Source organism: Odontesthes bonariensis, chromosome 6, assembly GCF_027942865.1.
Source record: "Odontesthes bonariensis isolate fOdoBon6 chromosome 6, fOdoBon6.hap1, whole genome shotgun sequence".
NCBI lineage: Eukaryota > Metazoa > Chordata > Actinopteri > Atheriniformes > Atherinopsidae > Odontesthes > Odontesthes bonariensis.
In genome coordinates, this window is record NC_134511.1 from 36,007,184 (window position 1) to 36,024,368 (window position 17,185).

The 17,185-nt window shown below is 39.0% G+C and overlaps 1 protein-coding gene across 1 annotated transcript; it reads right to left on the bottom strand.

Annotated features, from left to right (window-relative positions):
• Positions 1-1,746: 1,746 nt before the first annotated feature.
• tmc2b (transmembrane channel-like 2b) lies at positions 1,747-12,490 on the bottom strand. Its single transcript, XM_075469115.1, has 20 exons — positions 12,376-12,490; positions 12,181-12,222; positions 11,503-11,875; positions 10,506-10,655; positions 9,385-9,475; positions 9,205-9,286; positions 8,995-9,101; positions 8,794-8,892; positions 8,460-8,602; positions 8,233-8,380; positions 7,629-7,823; positions 7,300-7,479; positions 6,390-6,548; positions 6,103-6,231; positions 5,577-5,644; positions 5,021-5,260; positions 3,469-3,594; positions 2,304-2,382; positions 2,040-2,204; positions 1,747-1,947 (listed from the first exon to the last, which is right to left on the bottom strand). Exons 1-20 carry the CDS (start codon positions 12,419-12,421, stop codon positions 1,747-1,749), a joined length of 2,823 nt encoding a protein of 940 aa, XP_075325230.1. The 5' UTR covers positions 12,422-12,490.
• Between the last annotated feature and the right edge of the window lie 4,695 nt (positions 12,491-17,185).

A 17,185-nucleotide genomic window follows, 5' to 3' on the forward strand; every position in this document is an offset into this window, starting at 1 on the left:
AAACTCCGCCCCATACTCACTCTCCCTGATTCCGAAAAACTTGTCCACGCCTTTGTCTCCTCCAGGCTGGACTACTGCAACGCACTCCTCATCAGGATCCCCAGCAAGAACCTCCAGCAGCTGCAGTATATTCAGAACTGTGCTCCCAGGATCCTGATGGAGGGGGCGGAAGTACCACCACATCACACCCATCCTCAAATCCCTCCATTGGCTTCCTGTCCAGTACAGGATCGAATTCAAGATTTCCCTTCTGTCCCACCAGTGCCTCCATGGCTCTGCCCCCCTACATCAAAGAACTCATCGCCCCCCATTCCTCCTCACGTCATCTCAGCTCTTGAAAGGCCAATCTCCTCCAGCTCCAAAGGACAAGGCTCAGGTCTATGGGCGACCTGGCCTTCAGCTCAGCTGCACCCAGTCTGTGGAATGCTCTCCCCGACCATCTAAGGGCACCACAGACTGTGGATTCTTTTAAAAAAAGGCCTGAAAACTCACCTTTTTAGAAAAGCCTTTAGTTTGCCTGAATTATCCTAATATTATTTTACCCTTTTTATTTTTGCTAGTTTTAAAATGTAGCACTCTGAGGTCATTAAATTGATGTAAAGTTCTTTATAAATAAAATATATTATTATTATTATTATTATATTAGGTAGGTGAAGATAACAATAGCACTGTAAAAATAATGTTGTCATGATTGTTTTCTTTGAAAAATGGCTTATTAAAAAAAGGTGTTTCTTTACTATTTTCAGTCAAATATGAAGTTATCAGAAGTTATAGGAGCACTTTTTCCCCACCATAATCAATGGTGCTTTTATCCATTTCAGAGGGGTATAGGCTCTTCAAGAGTACAGAGGTCAAGGTAGTAACCATTAAAATCCCCTAAAATAACTCATAATAGATGTCTATTTTCTTCTTTCTTGAAACCTCTACCAGCCACAGGCATCAGGGCATTTTGGAGCACCTTGATGTGTTACTTTATCAACATTTAGTCCTGTAATTTTTGCTCAAGAATTCCCTCTTTCATGTTATACTGTCAAGACTGAATTATCATATTATTGTGACAATGCAAACTTTCATAAAAATTTTCTTTATGTAGTGTCAAAGTTAGCAGAAAGTATGTTCTCTATACGAGTGTCTCTAACGTGTTTGTTTGGAGGAACTACATTACATAGCAAATTTGGCAGAAAACACATATTTAATTGGTTTCATACAAAAAAAATAGGATGCATTACAAAAGTTTTAATTTTGATTTCAAAATAAATCAACAAGAGTTGATATATCAATGACCTGTAATCTGTACACAATTCAATGCTGTAAACATGATCAAGTCACATCAGCAGGCTGTTATAAATAATCTTGATAAAGTTTTCTTTGAAATTGTTTGTACTCTCTTGTTATTTTACAAGAAACACAGATAAACAGTTGATCCCACTGCAATAATTGCAGACTTTTTAAAAAAAATTCTTGTGATTCATGAATAAATTGGCATTGGTAAAATAATTATTTTAATTCATTTCAGTTGGGTGATAAAATATGTAAAGATTTGTTCATTCATCCAGTTCTTATACCTACACTTTTAGATATGTCAACAATTTTCTTTTTTGTATATATTACCATTTACCCATCAAAAAAAATCCTTAATTATTCCAGGTACTCATGCACTGACTGACATATATGACAGTGACTGCAAGAGTTATGCTAACAAACTCCTATTGTTCACGGTTTGATGTTAAAATTGCCCTGATTTTCTTATCTTCGTGGAGGTGCACCCCGGCCTCTACCTCTGCCAGGCCTCGACTGAGGCCCCCTTGGGTTTCCAGGAGGTCCCCCTCTTGGCCCAGGGCCACGGGTCACCGGCCTTCTAGGATTTGGGGCAGCCAATGACACCTCTTTTTGCAAATGAACATCTTTTCCTGCTGTACCTGCCTTCATTTTGGTAGACTTGCTGCTCTTCTCAATTGCAATATCTGAGAAGACGGAAGGAAAGTAAATAAATGGAGAAGACAATTGAGTGGGAAAAAAACGATACAAAGGAATATCACACATGTATTGTTTGCAGAACTTAAGTGTGTTAGTGTACCAGAGGGTGGCTCCTCCTCAGCCGGAGGCGGTATGAGGGATTTGTCTGGCAGCAGGTCCTCCAAGTCTTTCATTACTTGATTAGTGCTGTCCTTGTTGTTCCTACGGTTTTTCTCCTCATCGCGAGCCTGACGTATCAACCAATTAACCAGACAAAAATTTGATTGAGGGAAGAAATTTACATTTTGTGAAAAAGAAAAAAAAAAGAAGACAATACTATGACTGACCATTTGCATTTTCCTTTTAAGGTCAATGTTTCCTTGTTGGTATCCTTTTGACACTGTGTTCAGGTAGTAGATGGCCAACCTGTGGTACAGTATAAGTCTTTAACTGTAAAGTAAAAATCATTGTACAGAAACAACAGCATTGACCAGAGTCATACTGGGGTCACAACGCAATACACAATCATCTTTAAGTCCCATTCCAGCTGCTGTTAATGCCTTAAAACTCATTTGTGTTCCTCAGCATTGTACATTTTGAATACTGCTAATCTTCCATTTCCCACATCTCTACCTGCCAGCAGACAACACCACCTGCTCTGTCTCCTCTGCTCTATTCACAAAAGCAAAAATCAGAATGGTAATGCGTTCACTTTCTTTCACTATGGCAGAACTGCACCACTCACTGAGTGAGAGCCCCGACTCCAGAGCTCCCGAGGAGGAGCTGACCCAGATAGCCATTGGCTGATTAAACTGGGGATATTGAAAGTTAATTTGTCCGAGAGCCAGTGGCTCCCAAACTCTCTGGTCACTCAACCAGTGTTCCCCACCTAACTTGTTTTAGGAGGAAGAAACCAACGCACACCAGAAGATTCGAGGTGCAGGTAGCGGGTACTAGTTCACTTCAAAGGGGAAGATACCGCACACTCTTGTCCATCATGCTGAATTTATTGTACAAACAACGTTTCGGCCAGTGTGGCCTTTCTCAAGTTTTTACAAAAAGTTTGTAAAAACTTGAGAAAGGCCACACTGGCCGAAACGTTGTTTGTACAATAAATTCAACCCCACCTAACTTGTGTCAACTTCTCCTTTCGGCTAACCCTAGCTTCAACCTTCACCAGTTTGTCACAGTGCTTACACTTAAGTGTAAAGCCCCACCCTGATTCCTCCAATTTTATAGGAATATGTAGAACACAAAGGCTCTCTGACATAGCGTCTTCTCCCTTCACTTTAATTTTTCAGGTTATCTAATGTTAGGGCCATGAGATTTTTTTTTTCACTGTGCAAGTGTTGGACAATTAATCATTATACCTTGATAAACAATGCCAATATCACATTTAAATTTTAACAGTGCGCTTCCGTCACAGAATTTAAAACAACTCAATAATCAGAGAACTATATTCATTTATCAGATCGAATGCAGTATTTTAATAGATATTTAAATGACACTTACACCATAAGGAGAACAGCAGGCATGATGAGTCCAGGGTTGGTAGCATATGTAAAAATGTTCCCTATGAAAGCTGGTAGATCTTGTTCTATAGTCTCCATAACCACATCATACATCTTCTCCTGCCCACTGTGAGGAGACACGTTGTAACTAATGTTAAGATAAAACCCTTCGACCAAATCACAGTGAAACTGATTCAAATTATTATTATCATTATTACACTCATAGAGCCTTATGCCCTTTACTAAATGCCCACTTCCGTCAGGCAGTTTCTGCTGATGAGCACAGCATCTAGCTTCTGTTGGCCCACATAGCAAATAAGTAACATAAAGTTCTTGACTGGAGACTAAAATCTCTTAAATACATCTGTGCATATGACATAAATCTGGACTATGGAAGTGGACAGCAGGAACATCTCCATCCACAAAGGTTAAAGCACGACATTTACGCTCATCCTGTACGAGATGTTGATAAGTCTTCATCTTCAATTACAAGGTGTACATACAATTTGTCCTACAAACATCATTTCTAGAAAAGCTGATACGTTTTTGTCAGAGTCTGGAGCTCCTGGTTGGTGTAGGTGCTTCCACTTTGCACCTACTGATAGGTGACAGGTGTTCCCAATCCACACTCATCAGGGGAGGCTAAAGGGAGTTGGCTGCCAGCACCTCACTGTCAGAGTGTTAACCTGTATGGTATGTGTGTTACCACCCTGGCTCAAGCGCTTGTGTGTTTTGGACACTTTTTCAAGTCTTCTTGCCTTGTTTCAGGTATTTCCGAGATACTCCTTGCCAGAGAGATCAAGCCACAGATTCTGCCAGGATCTGTCTTAAGCTGCCTCGCTTCTTGAGAATCCCACGCTGGTACCAACCCGGACTGCTTCTCTTGACCGAACCCTGCTCACCCTCCCAGCCACCAGGACTCCATCCGGACCTTGCTCACCTCTGCCTGGTGGATCATTTCCCATTAACCTGTAAGCTACTTCATGCTGCACCAATTTGTCTTCAACCCTTCAGTAACACTCCTCTCCTACACAGAGACCATCTTGTTCCCGAGCTACCGTTTCCTGACTTCCTGAAAGCTTGGTTAAATAAACATTATTCCTCATTCACTTTTTGTCTCCTGAGTGTGTTCTGCATGTTGGCTACACCTATAGCCAAGACCATGACAGTTTTGTAAAATGTAGTAAAAAAATAACTTTGTTCATTTGCTTAAAATTTTATGCAACACACAATAAATTATGTCTTCAACATCATGATATTTAGCAAATGCAATCAAGTTATTGAATGCTGATACCTCAAACAGCGAGTTGGGGAAAAAGTTGGGAGACAGGAACGTTAACCATGAAATTGCCTTTTTTTTTTTTTTTTTTTTTTTTTTAAATTAGTTTCTATTTGTTTGGCTTCCAAATTCCAATTTTGGTCTGTATATTTAACAAAAAACAAAGGAAAGTAAAATAAGTTCCCAGTAACCTGTAAAACTTGACATGACAATCTAAACTTTGCAATACTTTTACTATTTCATGCTTATCCGGGACAATCGCAGTTGTACTCACCTAAATGGCCCACAGTCGAAGGATGGAGGCAGTGTCATCATGGTATAGACAACAGGAAGCAGGCTGAGGAATAGCACAAGTAGCAGCAGTCCCATGTAGAAGTTGTTGGAGCGTGAGGCCTTGAAAACGCGCTCATGAGGAACATTACACGACATCACTGCCCAGCACTGGTAGTACATGGAGGTCAGGAGACGTAATACGTTCAAACCCACTAAACCTGGAGCATAAAATGCTCCCATCCTATAGGGGAAAGCGGGTGAAGCAACATTATTTCAAAAGGACTCATCAAAGAAAATAGATTATAAATCTACAAAATGTTCAAGCTAACTATTTATTTCACTTTGTTGAAGATTTTTAACAGTTTGACTACAGTAACAGCAGCCGTGCCAATCTGGTTTGAAGAAGCAGGAACTCCACACTCACTAATGAATTCATTATAGGTCAACTGGAGATAGACATGAAACAGGAGCTGTACTTCAACTAATCGGTCAATCAATCGTCTTATCTGAATGTAAAAACACAACAAAAACAACTATATATCTTTATAGTTATTCACCATATCATTCCTTGATTGAAGACAAGCCCAAGCACATTTCCACTGATGTCAAACTCTCCATATGAAGGCTGGGAAGAATACAAAAATATGATTAGAATGTCCACCTGATTTGATAAACACCAGGTAAATAAGCTTTACATTTGCTGTTCTCTTTGTGTGTCTCTCTCTGTAATTAAGTTCTCATTGCTGTCTCCTGTTTCCCTCAATGTTTGGGATCATCTGTCTCGTCAGATGTTACTGTATGGTATCAGGTTGACTTGGATCCTTTAGGAACTGTGTTGTATGTACACAGAGTTCAATAATGCAGGGACCACACAATGATATAGACACTCATCACACTGATAAACCCACTTGAAGATCACATTGAGCAACATGTATGAAGGCACAAGTGGCTCAAACATTAGGCTTGATTTCATACAACAAGAGTACAGGACAGTTGTGTTTTGTTCATTATGTAAAATGAAATAATAACTTGACAAAAAAAATAATAACAAAAATTAACACACGGACAAGAGCAAGTACTCACAAACCCAGCCTCCAGGTCCCAGCACCAGCAGTAATTAAGGAAGCGGACAATGACAGCTCGTGCAAAATCACCGATCAGAATAGTCAAATAGGTCACCTGCACATCTGACACAGTTAGCTTCACAAATTCCTGCAGAAGAATAGGAAACAAAAGCAAGCAGGGGCAAATTGAACTGAAATATCTGATCAAATATATGACTATTGTTTGGTTTCATCAAGAAGTGTAAGGTGTAATTCTTTGTACATGCAGATCACCGTTGAACTATTGTGTATAATGCCACTACTGACTATTCCAACTTCAGTCTCCCAGCAGGGTCCTCTGATTACATCAGCTGGGTCCAGATTTAGAGGAGGCACATCTGTCGTGTTGAAGAATGAGCTGTAGTTGGCATAATATTGTTTGTAAGTCCATTCTGTGGCATTCTTGATCAACTTCTCGCTCTCCAACTAGATAGTAGAAAGAATACTCAATAAAAAGCAACATAAACTTAATTTACAATATGTAGAACATTTCACATTCTATAAATACATGTTGCAGCTGGGATGTAAAGTACTTGCTATAATGGAAAGTACTTAAGAAGACGGGAAGCACTATTTAGAGTTATAAGTTCAATTAAAAGAGCAGTAGTGCCATACAGTCAGCCATAACTCTGAGAGCTCAAATTTGGGACACATCAGAACAAGCTAAATCTGCATGGCAGCAAGATAATGTCGGCCACATAAAAGTGTCATTTTTACTTTTCAGGTGTGTTTTAAGACAAACAAGATGAAACATGCTGATATAAAGGGGCTGGAAAGTGTTAGCTATGTCTTCTGTTGTTGTCTTTCTTTGTGTATCGTACATCACATTATTTTGTTTGATTTTTCTGAACAAACACATCAAATTGCTTCTGCTGATACAGCAGTTTAACTACATTTTGCCATGTGTCTACATAGACAAGAAAAAATAGACCAAAATGTGTACAGTGCCTGCTGCTTCACTGTTTCACACACACAATTTTATATCATGTTCTACAGACAATAAGACCCTTTGCTACAATGCTTGAAATTGAACTCAAGTTTCTACGATTTCTAGAAGACGTCTTTAAGACATTTCAAAACCTTGACTGGTCAACTTATGGCAAATCTTATTGATTGGTTAAAATTAATTAGAAAGATAAAATATTGTATCAATTTAGATGTAGCATATTTGGCATACCTTGGCATTGACCTCGTCAAACAGGGCAAAGAGGAAGGTGTAAAGATTTCCCAGGAAGAGGGCAAAGATTCGTCCCAGTTGCCACTTTAGAGCAATACGAGGATGATAATCTTCCAACTCAGCGATGGCTTCAAACAGAGGAGGACACACAAGTCCCAGCAGAGACATCACAAACTCAACCTGAAGCAATGGGACAGAGAAGTTATTTACTCATCTCTCTTCCACACCTTTTTGATTGTCCCTTCTGGTCATTTTAAGATAATTGCCTGAAAACTCATTTGATAAAGAAATGCTCAAAGAAACCATCCAAATGTTCAATGTAAACCTGCCTCGTTCTTTTCAAACCACGAGAGATCTTTTGAAGCCATCTGAGCAAAGTCCTGAGACCGTTTTACCACAAAGTAGATGAGATACCCGCTACCACCAAGGCAGCACAGGATCATGACGTTTGCAAGAACCCTGAGGAAACGTCGGAGGTGGATATTCTCGTCTTTCTGGCTTTCCTGCTCGTCAACGATAGATTCCTAGAGTATAGATTAAAATGGTCAAATGAAATTTCAAACAATATTTTAACCAGTATGTTTCAGTTTGTCCATCCCACTGCAAAACCTGTAATGAATGTGGGATTAATGGAAGCCACCATTCAAAATGTCAGTCACTTAAAATGGACTTTCTTGTTGCAGAATGAGTCTTTATTTCTTGCTATACCAGCAAGTGACAAATAATTCATGATTTCCTACAATTACTTTTGTGACCTGTGTAATTCTAACAGATTACTATTTTTAGACTGTGGGAACATTATATCCAAGCTTTTATTTAAAAAAAAAAAAAAGGGATATCCCCATTGTAATGACTAAACAATAGTTATCATGCAAATTTTTATATTTTGACACGCCTCAAAAGTCAGTCACTAAAACACACACACCTGCTAACCTTGAAGCTGGTAGTAATGGAGGCGTACTTATTGTCTGCTGTCTCAGGGTTCCCTATCAGATAGTCCCAACTTGTGAACATCTTCCAACTAAAGGTGAACTCCCCCTCTTCCCCCCCGTCTCCTCCTTCGTTTGAGTTGCGAGCCATCCTGAAAAGACAAACAGCCATCAAACTTCTCCATCTGCACCACGTACATCTGACTGCCTGTATTTGGGTGTCTCACATACGTTCTGATGACAACCATCAGGCTGTATCCAAATATTCCAACACCTGTGAGCAAGTATGACAGAGGGAGTTTGAACTGCAGCACCCCGATTGCTCGATCGCTGTTGTAGAATCCATAGAACAGAATGGAATACTTGCAGTAACCCTATAATAATAGAAAAAGAAAGTAAAAAAAAGTTTCTGTCATGTTCATCTTAGTTTTTCATGTTACTATATTAACATGGAAAGCATCAAGTTTCTCCTCTTCTGACTTGGTTATCAGGGTGGATGTCATATCACAGAAAAGGCTGGAGGTTTTACATGTATTTTGTGTACTATTGAAGCTAAGGTCCTCACACCAAAGTCTAATAGCACCGAGTAGTCCATGGCTGTGTCCTGTTCATCTCTTGGGACAGTTTTCCTGGGAATAGAGCTGTAAGGAAGACCCATAAGAACCTAAATGCAGGGAGGGAGGTGGGAAAAAAGAGTGCTGAAACTGTTCACAACCCTGTTGCATCATGTACCACCTGCTAGCATGGATTCTGAGAAAAGACATACCTCAGGCAGCACCACCAGGCCAAACATGAATCCAAACAGGACCATATTCAGACCATACATCCATCTCAGAAAAATAAAGTAGGATGCCACAGAGGATCCAAAATGGCCTAGGATTAAACAAAGAAAGAACTTAAGAAGACGGCATCTTCTGAAACATTAAAGTTGTAGTTCAGTGATAACTTTTACAGATAATATCATTGTGATACCAACTTTCTACTTCTTTTATCTTCCTCTCCCACGGTATACAGGCTGTTTTGAAGTTCTCAAAGTCACGCTTAAACTTGATAAGTTTCTGGAAGGGAAAAGTTTAATAAATTCTTGTTTCATACTCATAATTTATACCACTAAAAAAAGCCTGCATGAAATAAGTTTATTAGATAAACAAATTACCTTAGTCATCATGACTTTGAATGCATACAGCTTCCTGCCTTTTCCTTTTCCGAGGGCCCCTTCAAACTTTTCAACAAACTCCTGGGCTTCCCTGTTTGGCCATTCACAAAAATAAATGAATAAGTAAACAAAACAAACACATCCACCAGAGAAGCACAATCCAGTCAATCATCCAGCTGAAAACCATGTCCAACCTAACTACAGGATCAATTGGCTAAAGTACGGTGTTACAAACAACAGCTCGGTGATTGATGATGCTTTGCATATGTTAGGAGCATCATCTGGAACTTGGCAAGAAGGGAGCCAGTCAGCCACAACAACATGCATTAAACAATGTCAAGCTCATGAAAAAGTTAAAGCAGCTCACTTATCATGTTTCCATCTCACAAACTTGTTTACACTGATCTGTACATGGAGAAACATGCACACTTTCCTCTCTCTTTCTCTCTGGCAAATAAACACACTCACAGTCACACTAACCAGTAACTAACACAAACTCACGGCTTTGTAACTACAAATGCTGCCGAGCTGTTTGCAGTGGTTTCATGTTAAAAGGAGAATATTGAACAAGCCTAACTTTAGTCAGCCTTGTATGCAACTTGCTTTCCTCCAATTTATGTAGAGGTGTCACTATTTACATCGATGTAAATATCACAATGGAACTGTCGTAACTGAATAACGCGTTCATTTTAGAGAAACAAATAAACGCTTGGATCCACCATTTGTACACATCTCAGTTTAGAGATTTTAAAGAATTTGAGAGAACGTCTACCTTAATCTTCATGGTAAAGCATAAAACATGCAAGAACACATCTGTAAACCATCAGATCGATTGATCTACTTTGTGTTTGTCCAAAGTAGTTTTCATTTTCATCACACAGATAAAGAGAAGTAAGAGACAGTTACAGTGGCAATGAACAAGTTTTAATGATGAATTAGCAACATCACATGTACATGACATGAGTGATGGTATGCATTAAGGGAAAATAAGCGGCAAAATATTTAAAAAAAAAAAAGAGATGCATGAAGAATAAAATTCAGTAGCAACCAGAAATGACAGAAACAATAAGCAAACAAGCAGAGGGTGTAACATTTGGCCACTGGTCGTTTTTTGTTTTTACTTGAGCATTAAGAGTCTCCTCTTCATGCGCCAGGGTTTGTTCCTTAATGTAGCCATTAGTTTCTTCTTTTCCTCTACCTGTTCCTTCAGGGCTGCAATCTCTCCCTCTGACAACGAATCTTCATCAGACTCAGAGGAAGAAGAGGAAGAGCTGCTGAAAGGAAATAGATGTCACTTGCCATGGTTTGGAAAAGGCTCGACAGAAGGAGCCAAATCAAACACATCAGGCCGCAGCACATCAGAAAACTAAACGCTTTAATAAATGTTCTTTTTAGGATTAAATGAAAGCAGAAGTTCTAAAAACAATACGATAAAACTATTGAAACCCTGTGTAAAATATAAATAAAGTACATTTAAGTAATGTAAACCCTGCATTTAATTGAAAAGGTATGAATTATATGTTATTTGTACACATGCTTTATAAAAGCCAGGACAAGGTCAACAAAAGACTGGACAAGTCCTAAAATGCAATTCAAACAAGCAAACAAAAATTAACCTGGTTGTTTAATTTTTTTTTTAATTATTTTTTTTTTAAATGTAGCCTCTAATGAATTAGTAGGTGGACGTGGTGTCATAGGATGATTTGTCCTGTTGTCCCTGTAGGCAGCAATGAATAAAAGGGGTAACAATGAGGTCATGACATGCATTACTACCTGCGTCACTTGGACTTGCTCATAATGTTTTTTGTGAAACATTAACTTCAAGGATTGTCATTCTCACAAAACAAAACACTTGGTCCATTACACTGTTAATTCTACACTTCATGAAAGACCTAATTCTCAGATGTTTTGCAGAATCCAGTGTAGACCTTTCACTGGTATGCAGTAACAGCAATCCTGCACTGTAAATTCATGCCATATATTCAAATGATCTGATATGATTTGATCAGTGTTATTTCTGTTATCACCCTGGAAGTCTGCATGGAAAAGCCCTTTTGGGTGCATGGAGTGTGCAGGTAGGTGAGAAACAGGTCTCAGAGAATACTGCACCTGCTCAGCTTTCCATTTTTCTTTTTCTTCTTGTCCTTACCGTCCTTTTCTTTCCCTTTAACATTTCCCTTCCTGTCCTTATTCTGTTCCTCTTTCTCCTTTTTAGACACTGCTCTACCTCTTTTATTTATTTTGTCTCTGTCTTCCTCACTCTCATCATCACTCTCATTCTTTGCATTTTTCTTCCGGAAGGCTTTGGACCCTTTGCGTGTCACGCTTCGTTTTTCCCCCTCATCCTCTTCATCGCTGTCTCTGGGCTTGGTCTTCTTTTTTCGTCCTCTTTTCCTTGGTGCCTCATCCTCATCCTCCTCATCCTCACTGGTCTGTCTGGCTTTGCGTTGTAGTTTAGCTCTTCTGTTTTTGCTTCTTCTTCTAGCCTCATCTGAGACACACAGTTTTTGAAAGATAAAAAAGATGAAATCTGCAGGCATCAGATGGTGCAATTTGTATTCCTTGTTCACAATGACTGAAAACTGTTTAAAAGTTGCAAAAATATCCAGTATCATCGAGAAAAAAACAGCCATGACAAAAAAATTACATTTGTTTAGAGAAAATATTAATTAAGAGGTATGGGAAAATAAGCAGTTCTTTTACAATATTGTCAATCATAGATTTAACAAAGTATAGCTGATTGGCCTAATATAGACATTCCCTGTTCACTTAGATAAACTATTTTAGAAAACTCACCTTCACTGCCACTGTCAAACTCAGCATCCACATCCATCCCAACTAAAACATATGAATAAAGACAGCCCCATTCATTTCAATGTAAATCTTCAACAGACATTAAATTAAATAGAAAGTAACTTTTGTTAGTTATTATCAATTTATATCAGAGTATTAACCAGTTTTTAGCATAACAGCATAAAGAATTGTTCTCACCATCTTCAATCTCAATTACAGCATCGTTTTTCTTCTTTGGAGGCATTTTTTCCTGAGCCTCTTTTTGTTATTTGTACCTTATTTTCCTCCGGCTACACCTCATATGCCCACTTCACTCATACCTGTCCATAAATTCCTCAGGCCAGGCAGTTGATTCACTGTGAAGGTACAGTGTCAAAATGCCAGTATAGGTAACCACTCAGGCACACACACAAGAGCAGGTGTGCTTTTGTTTAAGCTATTCAAAGACTGGGCTCCTTGACAACGGTCAAAGACACCTAGCCCATTAGAGGATCATTGGGAGCTCAAGGAGAAAACAGAATCTATCAGACAATGGACTTGTCAATCAAAATGTTAATTGATACCATTGCAGAGAGTCAAGAGAGAACATACATTCAGATATCAATCAATTCTCAGGTTAATTCGAATAAGCTTAAAACGTATTCAGCTTTGACACCAAAAGCAGATGGTTGTCAAAGGTGTCTCCTTTCTTGTAACCCAGAAAGGAGACACCAGAGCAAATGTAGAAATAAAGGTCAGCATATATTAAAGTTGGATGAATGTCCAAGTAATTCTGAACAAGAAGTGGAACATGTCAGTGTAGTTACACGATGCACACCATGTCCTGTGGCAGGTACAAACTGAGCAAAAGGGTGGAGTGTTACTCGAGTCAATCCATGACTTCACTTTGCGTGTTATCTTTAAAGTACAAATCAATCAGTCTCATAAGCCATTCAATAAAGGAAGGGTTTTTCACTTTTTTCAAATCCACTTTACAATCATTGTCATGAGCCCATTTGTACATTTACTATACTATTCACTTACTGAGTTACTATACTTAAAACCCACTATGAGTGGTATGACCTTGTTTTTCCATCTTTTCAATTAGTTTAAGGCAGTAACGGCATCAATGGGTAACAAAAGTTTGGTTATTGATTTTTGATATATCACTCAATTGTGGCTTTGAAGAGAGACAATCCTGATTTGTGGAAATATTGCTACAGGGATTTAATGTTTCATCTAAAAATGGTTTAAATATGGAATTAGCTGTGCGCTGACAAGAGACTTCCAGGGTACTTGTGGCAATACTAAATTCATATCACAGTAAAATAAGAAAGTACAGTTACCACTCTATGTCCAGTACAGAATCAACAATACAAGCTGGACATTACTGCTTTGAAAATCTGTTAAATCTGGATACCTGATTCTGCTGAAATTTGGTCTAAATATGTATATAGAACGTTGAAATTGAATCAAACAAAAAAAACTAAAAAACTGTTTGTAATAGCCTAAAAGAGGTAACGTGATGTGTGTTGTGATAAGAATATATTAATGAATCAAATTTATTCTTAAGTTATTACACCACGGCCATCCTTGAGTTAAGTCAAATGAGATGGGTATGGTCGCAAGCCCTTTAAAAAAAGCGAAACTTAAGTCTGCTGGAGCCTTTGCTACACATGGAATACATTTTGACCACAGCTTTAAAAGAAACATTTTAGGTTGTGACAATTCATGCACAAAAAAAGAGGTCAACGTAAGGAATGGGATGGACAATATAGACTAAAGAGTTAACATTATGTGTTTCAACCTTCAAGATACAGCTACTACCTGTATACTTATTCACTGCATGTCAGATCTGACCTTATGAAAAATGCAAGAGGAATTGGAGACGCAGGGCTGCTGTACAGCTAATAAAGAGCAGCAGCAGCTTGAAGGGTTGTAACTAAAAGACAAGTTAAGCATTCAGGGCTGAGTCTTTTTATCCTCATCCTTCATATCCTCCGCATCTAATCTTCCATCCTTCACACTCTTCTTCCACATCCTGCATTCAATAAGTACTTCTTTCCATCAGTCTTCATCTATCCTTCTTATCATACTCAGCCTTAAAGGATGAATTACACTGAGTCTTGAGATCCATTCAGTACAAAAGTCTACCTTGAGACTAGTTTTCACAAAAAATCAGAGCCAATATTTGCTATCAAAAGGAAAACTGGCCACTATTTTAGCAGTCAAATCAGTGCTTGTAGCATCACATGGTCTCACTCCTGTTTTTGGTAGAGAATAAAAGATGACCATCAGAGTACAACAGACATTTTGATATCCAATAATGAGCAATCCATCATGGCTCAGTTCCCCACCACTTGGGAAAGAAACTGGGACAGAGCCAAAACATAACTCCAGTAGACTGAGGACATCAAGGGATTGGGGTTACATAGAGGGTGAGCCTTTTATTCTTTTTCTACTAATATATTAGGACAAAGTCTCCGGCCCACGATTGTAATACGACAGTCTGCAGCTTGTGGCTTATGAAAGAAGGACCCACATTCTCTGCATCTCATATAACTGCAGAATTAATTCTTAATGCCTTCTAGCCATGAATTGATCATGAGCATCAGTAGAGGATGTGGATTTGATTGACACTATAATCTAATGTCAGCAGCATTATGAGCTTGTTGACTTGTTGTCTTACAAGATTTAGACACAACTCATGTTGCTCCATGGTGTAGCGTTACCGGGGCAATTATATATATCAAATATAAGGATTTAGGATAGTTTAGGTTGGCTGACTATTTGACGCTAAATACTGACATTTCGGATTAATTTATCATTCTGTGAAAGCCTCGAGACATCCATCAAACCCACTTTAAGGTGAAAACGGGTCGGTCTTACTGTGCTGAAGTTTTGCTTAGTTGGAACACGGCAGCGGCCACGCGGGGTCCGAGGGGACTTCTCTTCCGTTCTCTGGGCCTTCCTGGCTGTGGTGGCTGACTTTTTAGCTTCTCAGTTGCTTCTTTCCACCGGGAAACGGGAACGATGGTGTCGAGGGCTTTGCTGTTAGATGATCGAATCTTCTGAGTGTCAGTGGGTCCGTTGCTTCTCTGATGAAGTGAACTTAAGTTCACAGAAGATTAAAAAAAAGGTTGCTTGGAGTTGGCTTCTTGGTAGAAAAAGGTGATGATGGCGTGAAACAGCGGAGGTTAGGACGTGCGACGTAGAAGGACATGGATGGCGAGGGACAAACAAAAACACGTAAACGTGCATTTTCAGAGTATTTCAATCTGTTTCTTTGTTCGGGTCTTCCTCGTTTTCCTTGGGTCCTTCTTTGGTCATGGAGGGCTTCATCCTCTCGTCTTTCCTTGGGTCCTGCTTCTGCACGGCTCATACTCTCATCTTTCCGTGCTCTTCAAATCTCTCTGAGCAACTCATCTGATCAATTCTCCATTGTTCTCCCTCTGAAAACAAGAGCGTGCTTCTGGAAAACAACGAGAGCGCAAGAAACAAGAGACAAGACGCCTGAAGCGAGCCAGCAAACGAGAGAGCTAGAGAGAGTGTTTTTCGCGGGTTCCGGGTTTTGACTCTCGGAGGCGGGGCTTACACTACTTTTTCAGCCAATGATATGTGTGCATGTCTGTGTAAGGCGATCAGCCTTTATGTGGGGATTTCTGGATGAGACAAAGAAATTCTACTCCGTCTCATAGAACATTTGTCTCTGTGATTCTGAAAACACCACATCTTGTTAAGATATGCAGATTAAAGATATAACATAGACTTGCAATATAAAGACATCAAAATAACACACATGATAAAGACAATTATGACTTTCAAAATTCAGATGAATATCTATGAAATCGTGACATATGAATAGTGAACCACACAATGTTAATTTTCTGTGTTAACAATGGGGACACCAAACAAATACCAAATAGATACCGAAGGGACATCGTTAGAAGTTACTAGTTGCATATATCTTGTCCATTTTACTGAGTCCTCTGGGATTTAAATGTTCAACTAATCAACACTGCAGACCACTAGGGGGCAATGTGGTTCCATCAGGTAGGTTGGGCATTTTCCACCAAGATCAGTTCTTTGTCAATATTTAAGCCAGAATCGTACAAATTGTCTCTATATGCGTCTTGTGATCAAGCTGGAAACCTGAAAGAAATTGTACACGGTTATCAAACACATTTAATATAGTTTTAATATTCGACTAAAAGTGAGTCTTATGAAGTCTTCTCAGTTCGTATGTAGCCATCTGGTCGGTTTGCTGGTGAAAAGGGGTGTTAAAGTGTCAACTTTCGAGTTATGGTCCAGATAAGATAGTAAGTGTCCCACTTTTCCAAGAGTGAGTTCTTTGTTCGTTAGAGTCTATCCCAATTTTTATTGCAAGTGTCTGTTGCTTATTTTTTTCACTCCCAAAAGCTCTTGAGAGGGTAGAAGGTGAACGTAAATTAGGCAGTTTCTGTCTCTTTTTCCTTTGTGGAAAGAAAATGAAGATCTGGTTTATATCCACATACGTAAACATCCCCCACAGGAATGTTGGTTTTGTCAAAGTTTGAAAAACTCTTAATCCACACGGCACTGTGACTGCTACAATGGCTACCCTTCAACCTCACAGATCTTATAGTTCAATAAAAAACTTCCCAAAACAAACATCCCAATATCAAAACAAAGGTCAACTAATTCCCAGCAAAGTAATGGTGGACAGGTATGCTAATCAACAGGCTGGCAGGAACATTCAGTGCTCCACGGGGAACAATCAGCTATTGAGGCACTGAATATGGCCACGCATTTATCAGATTATCAGATATCCCTGCTAGATGATGAGGCTCAAATCAGAGTTACCTGTATCAAATGGATTATTTTGCTCTATCTACAAATCAAAATATACATTACCAGAGGTTCAGATACTGTATGTAAATGCAGTCGCTGAAACACAAATCTGACTGTTTAAGTCCAGCTTGTGATGAATGACTGATCCATTAAAGCCATGCAGGTTAGGTTAAATGGTGTCCATATCTAATTAATTGCC

Excerpts from the sequence above, each read along its gene's own strand:
- tmc2b (XM_075469115.1), bottom strand. The coding sequence starts at position 12,421 with ATGCCTCCAAAGAAGAAAAACGATGCTGTAATTGAGATTGAAGATG. Across the intron at positions 7,480-7,628 it reads CGTGGTTTGAAAAGAACGAG|GTTGAGTTTGTGATGTCTCT; the intron begins GCAGGTTTACAT and ends CCATTGCTTCAG. Across the intron at positions 6,232-6,389 it reads GGGAGACTGAAGTTGGAATA|GAATTTGTGAAGCTAACTGT; the intron begins GTCAGTAGTGGC and ends ATTCTTCTGCAG.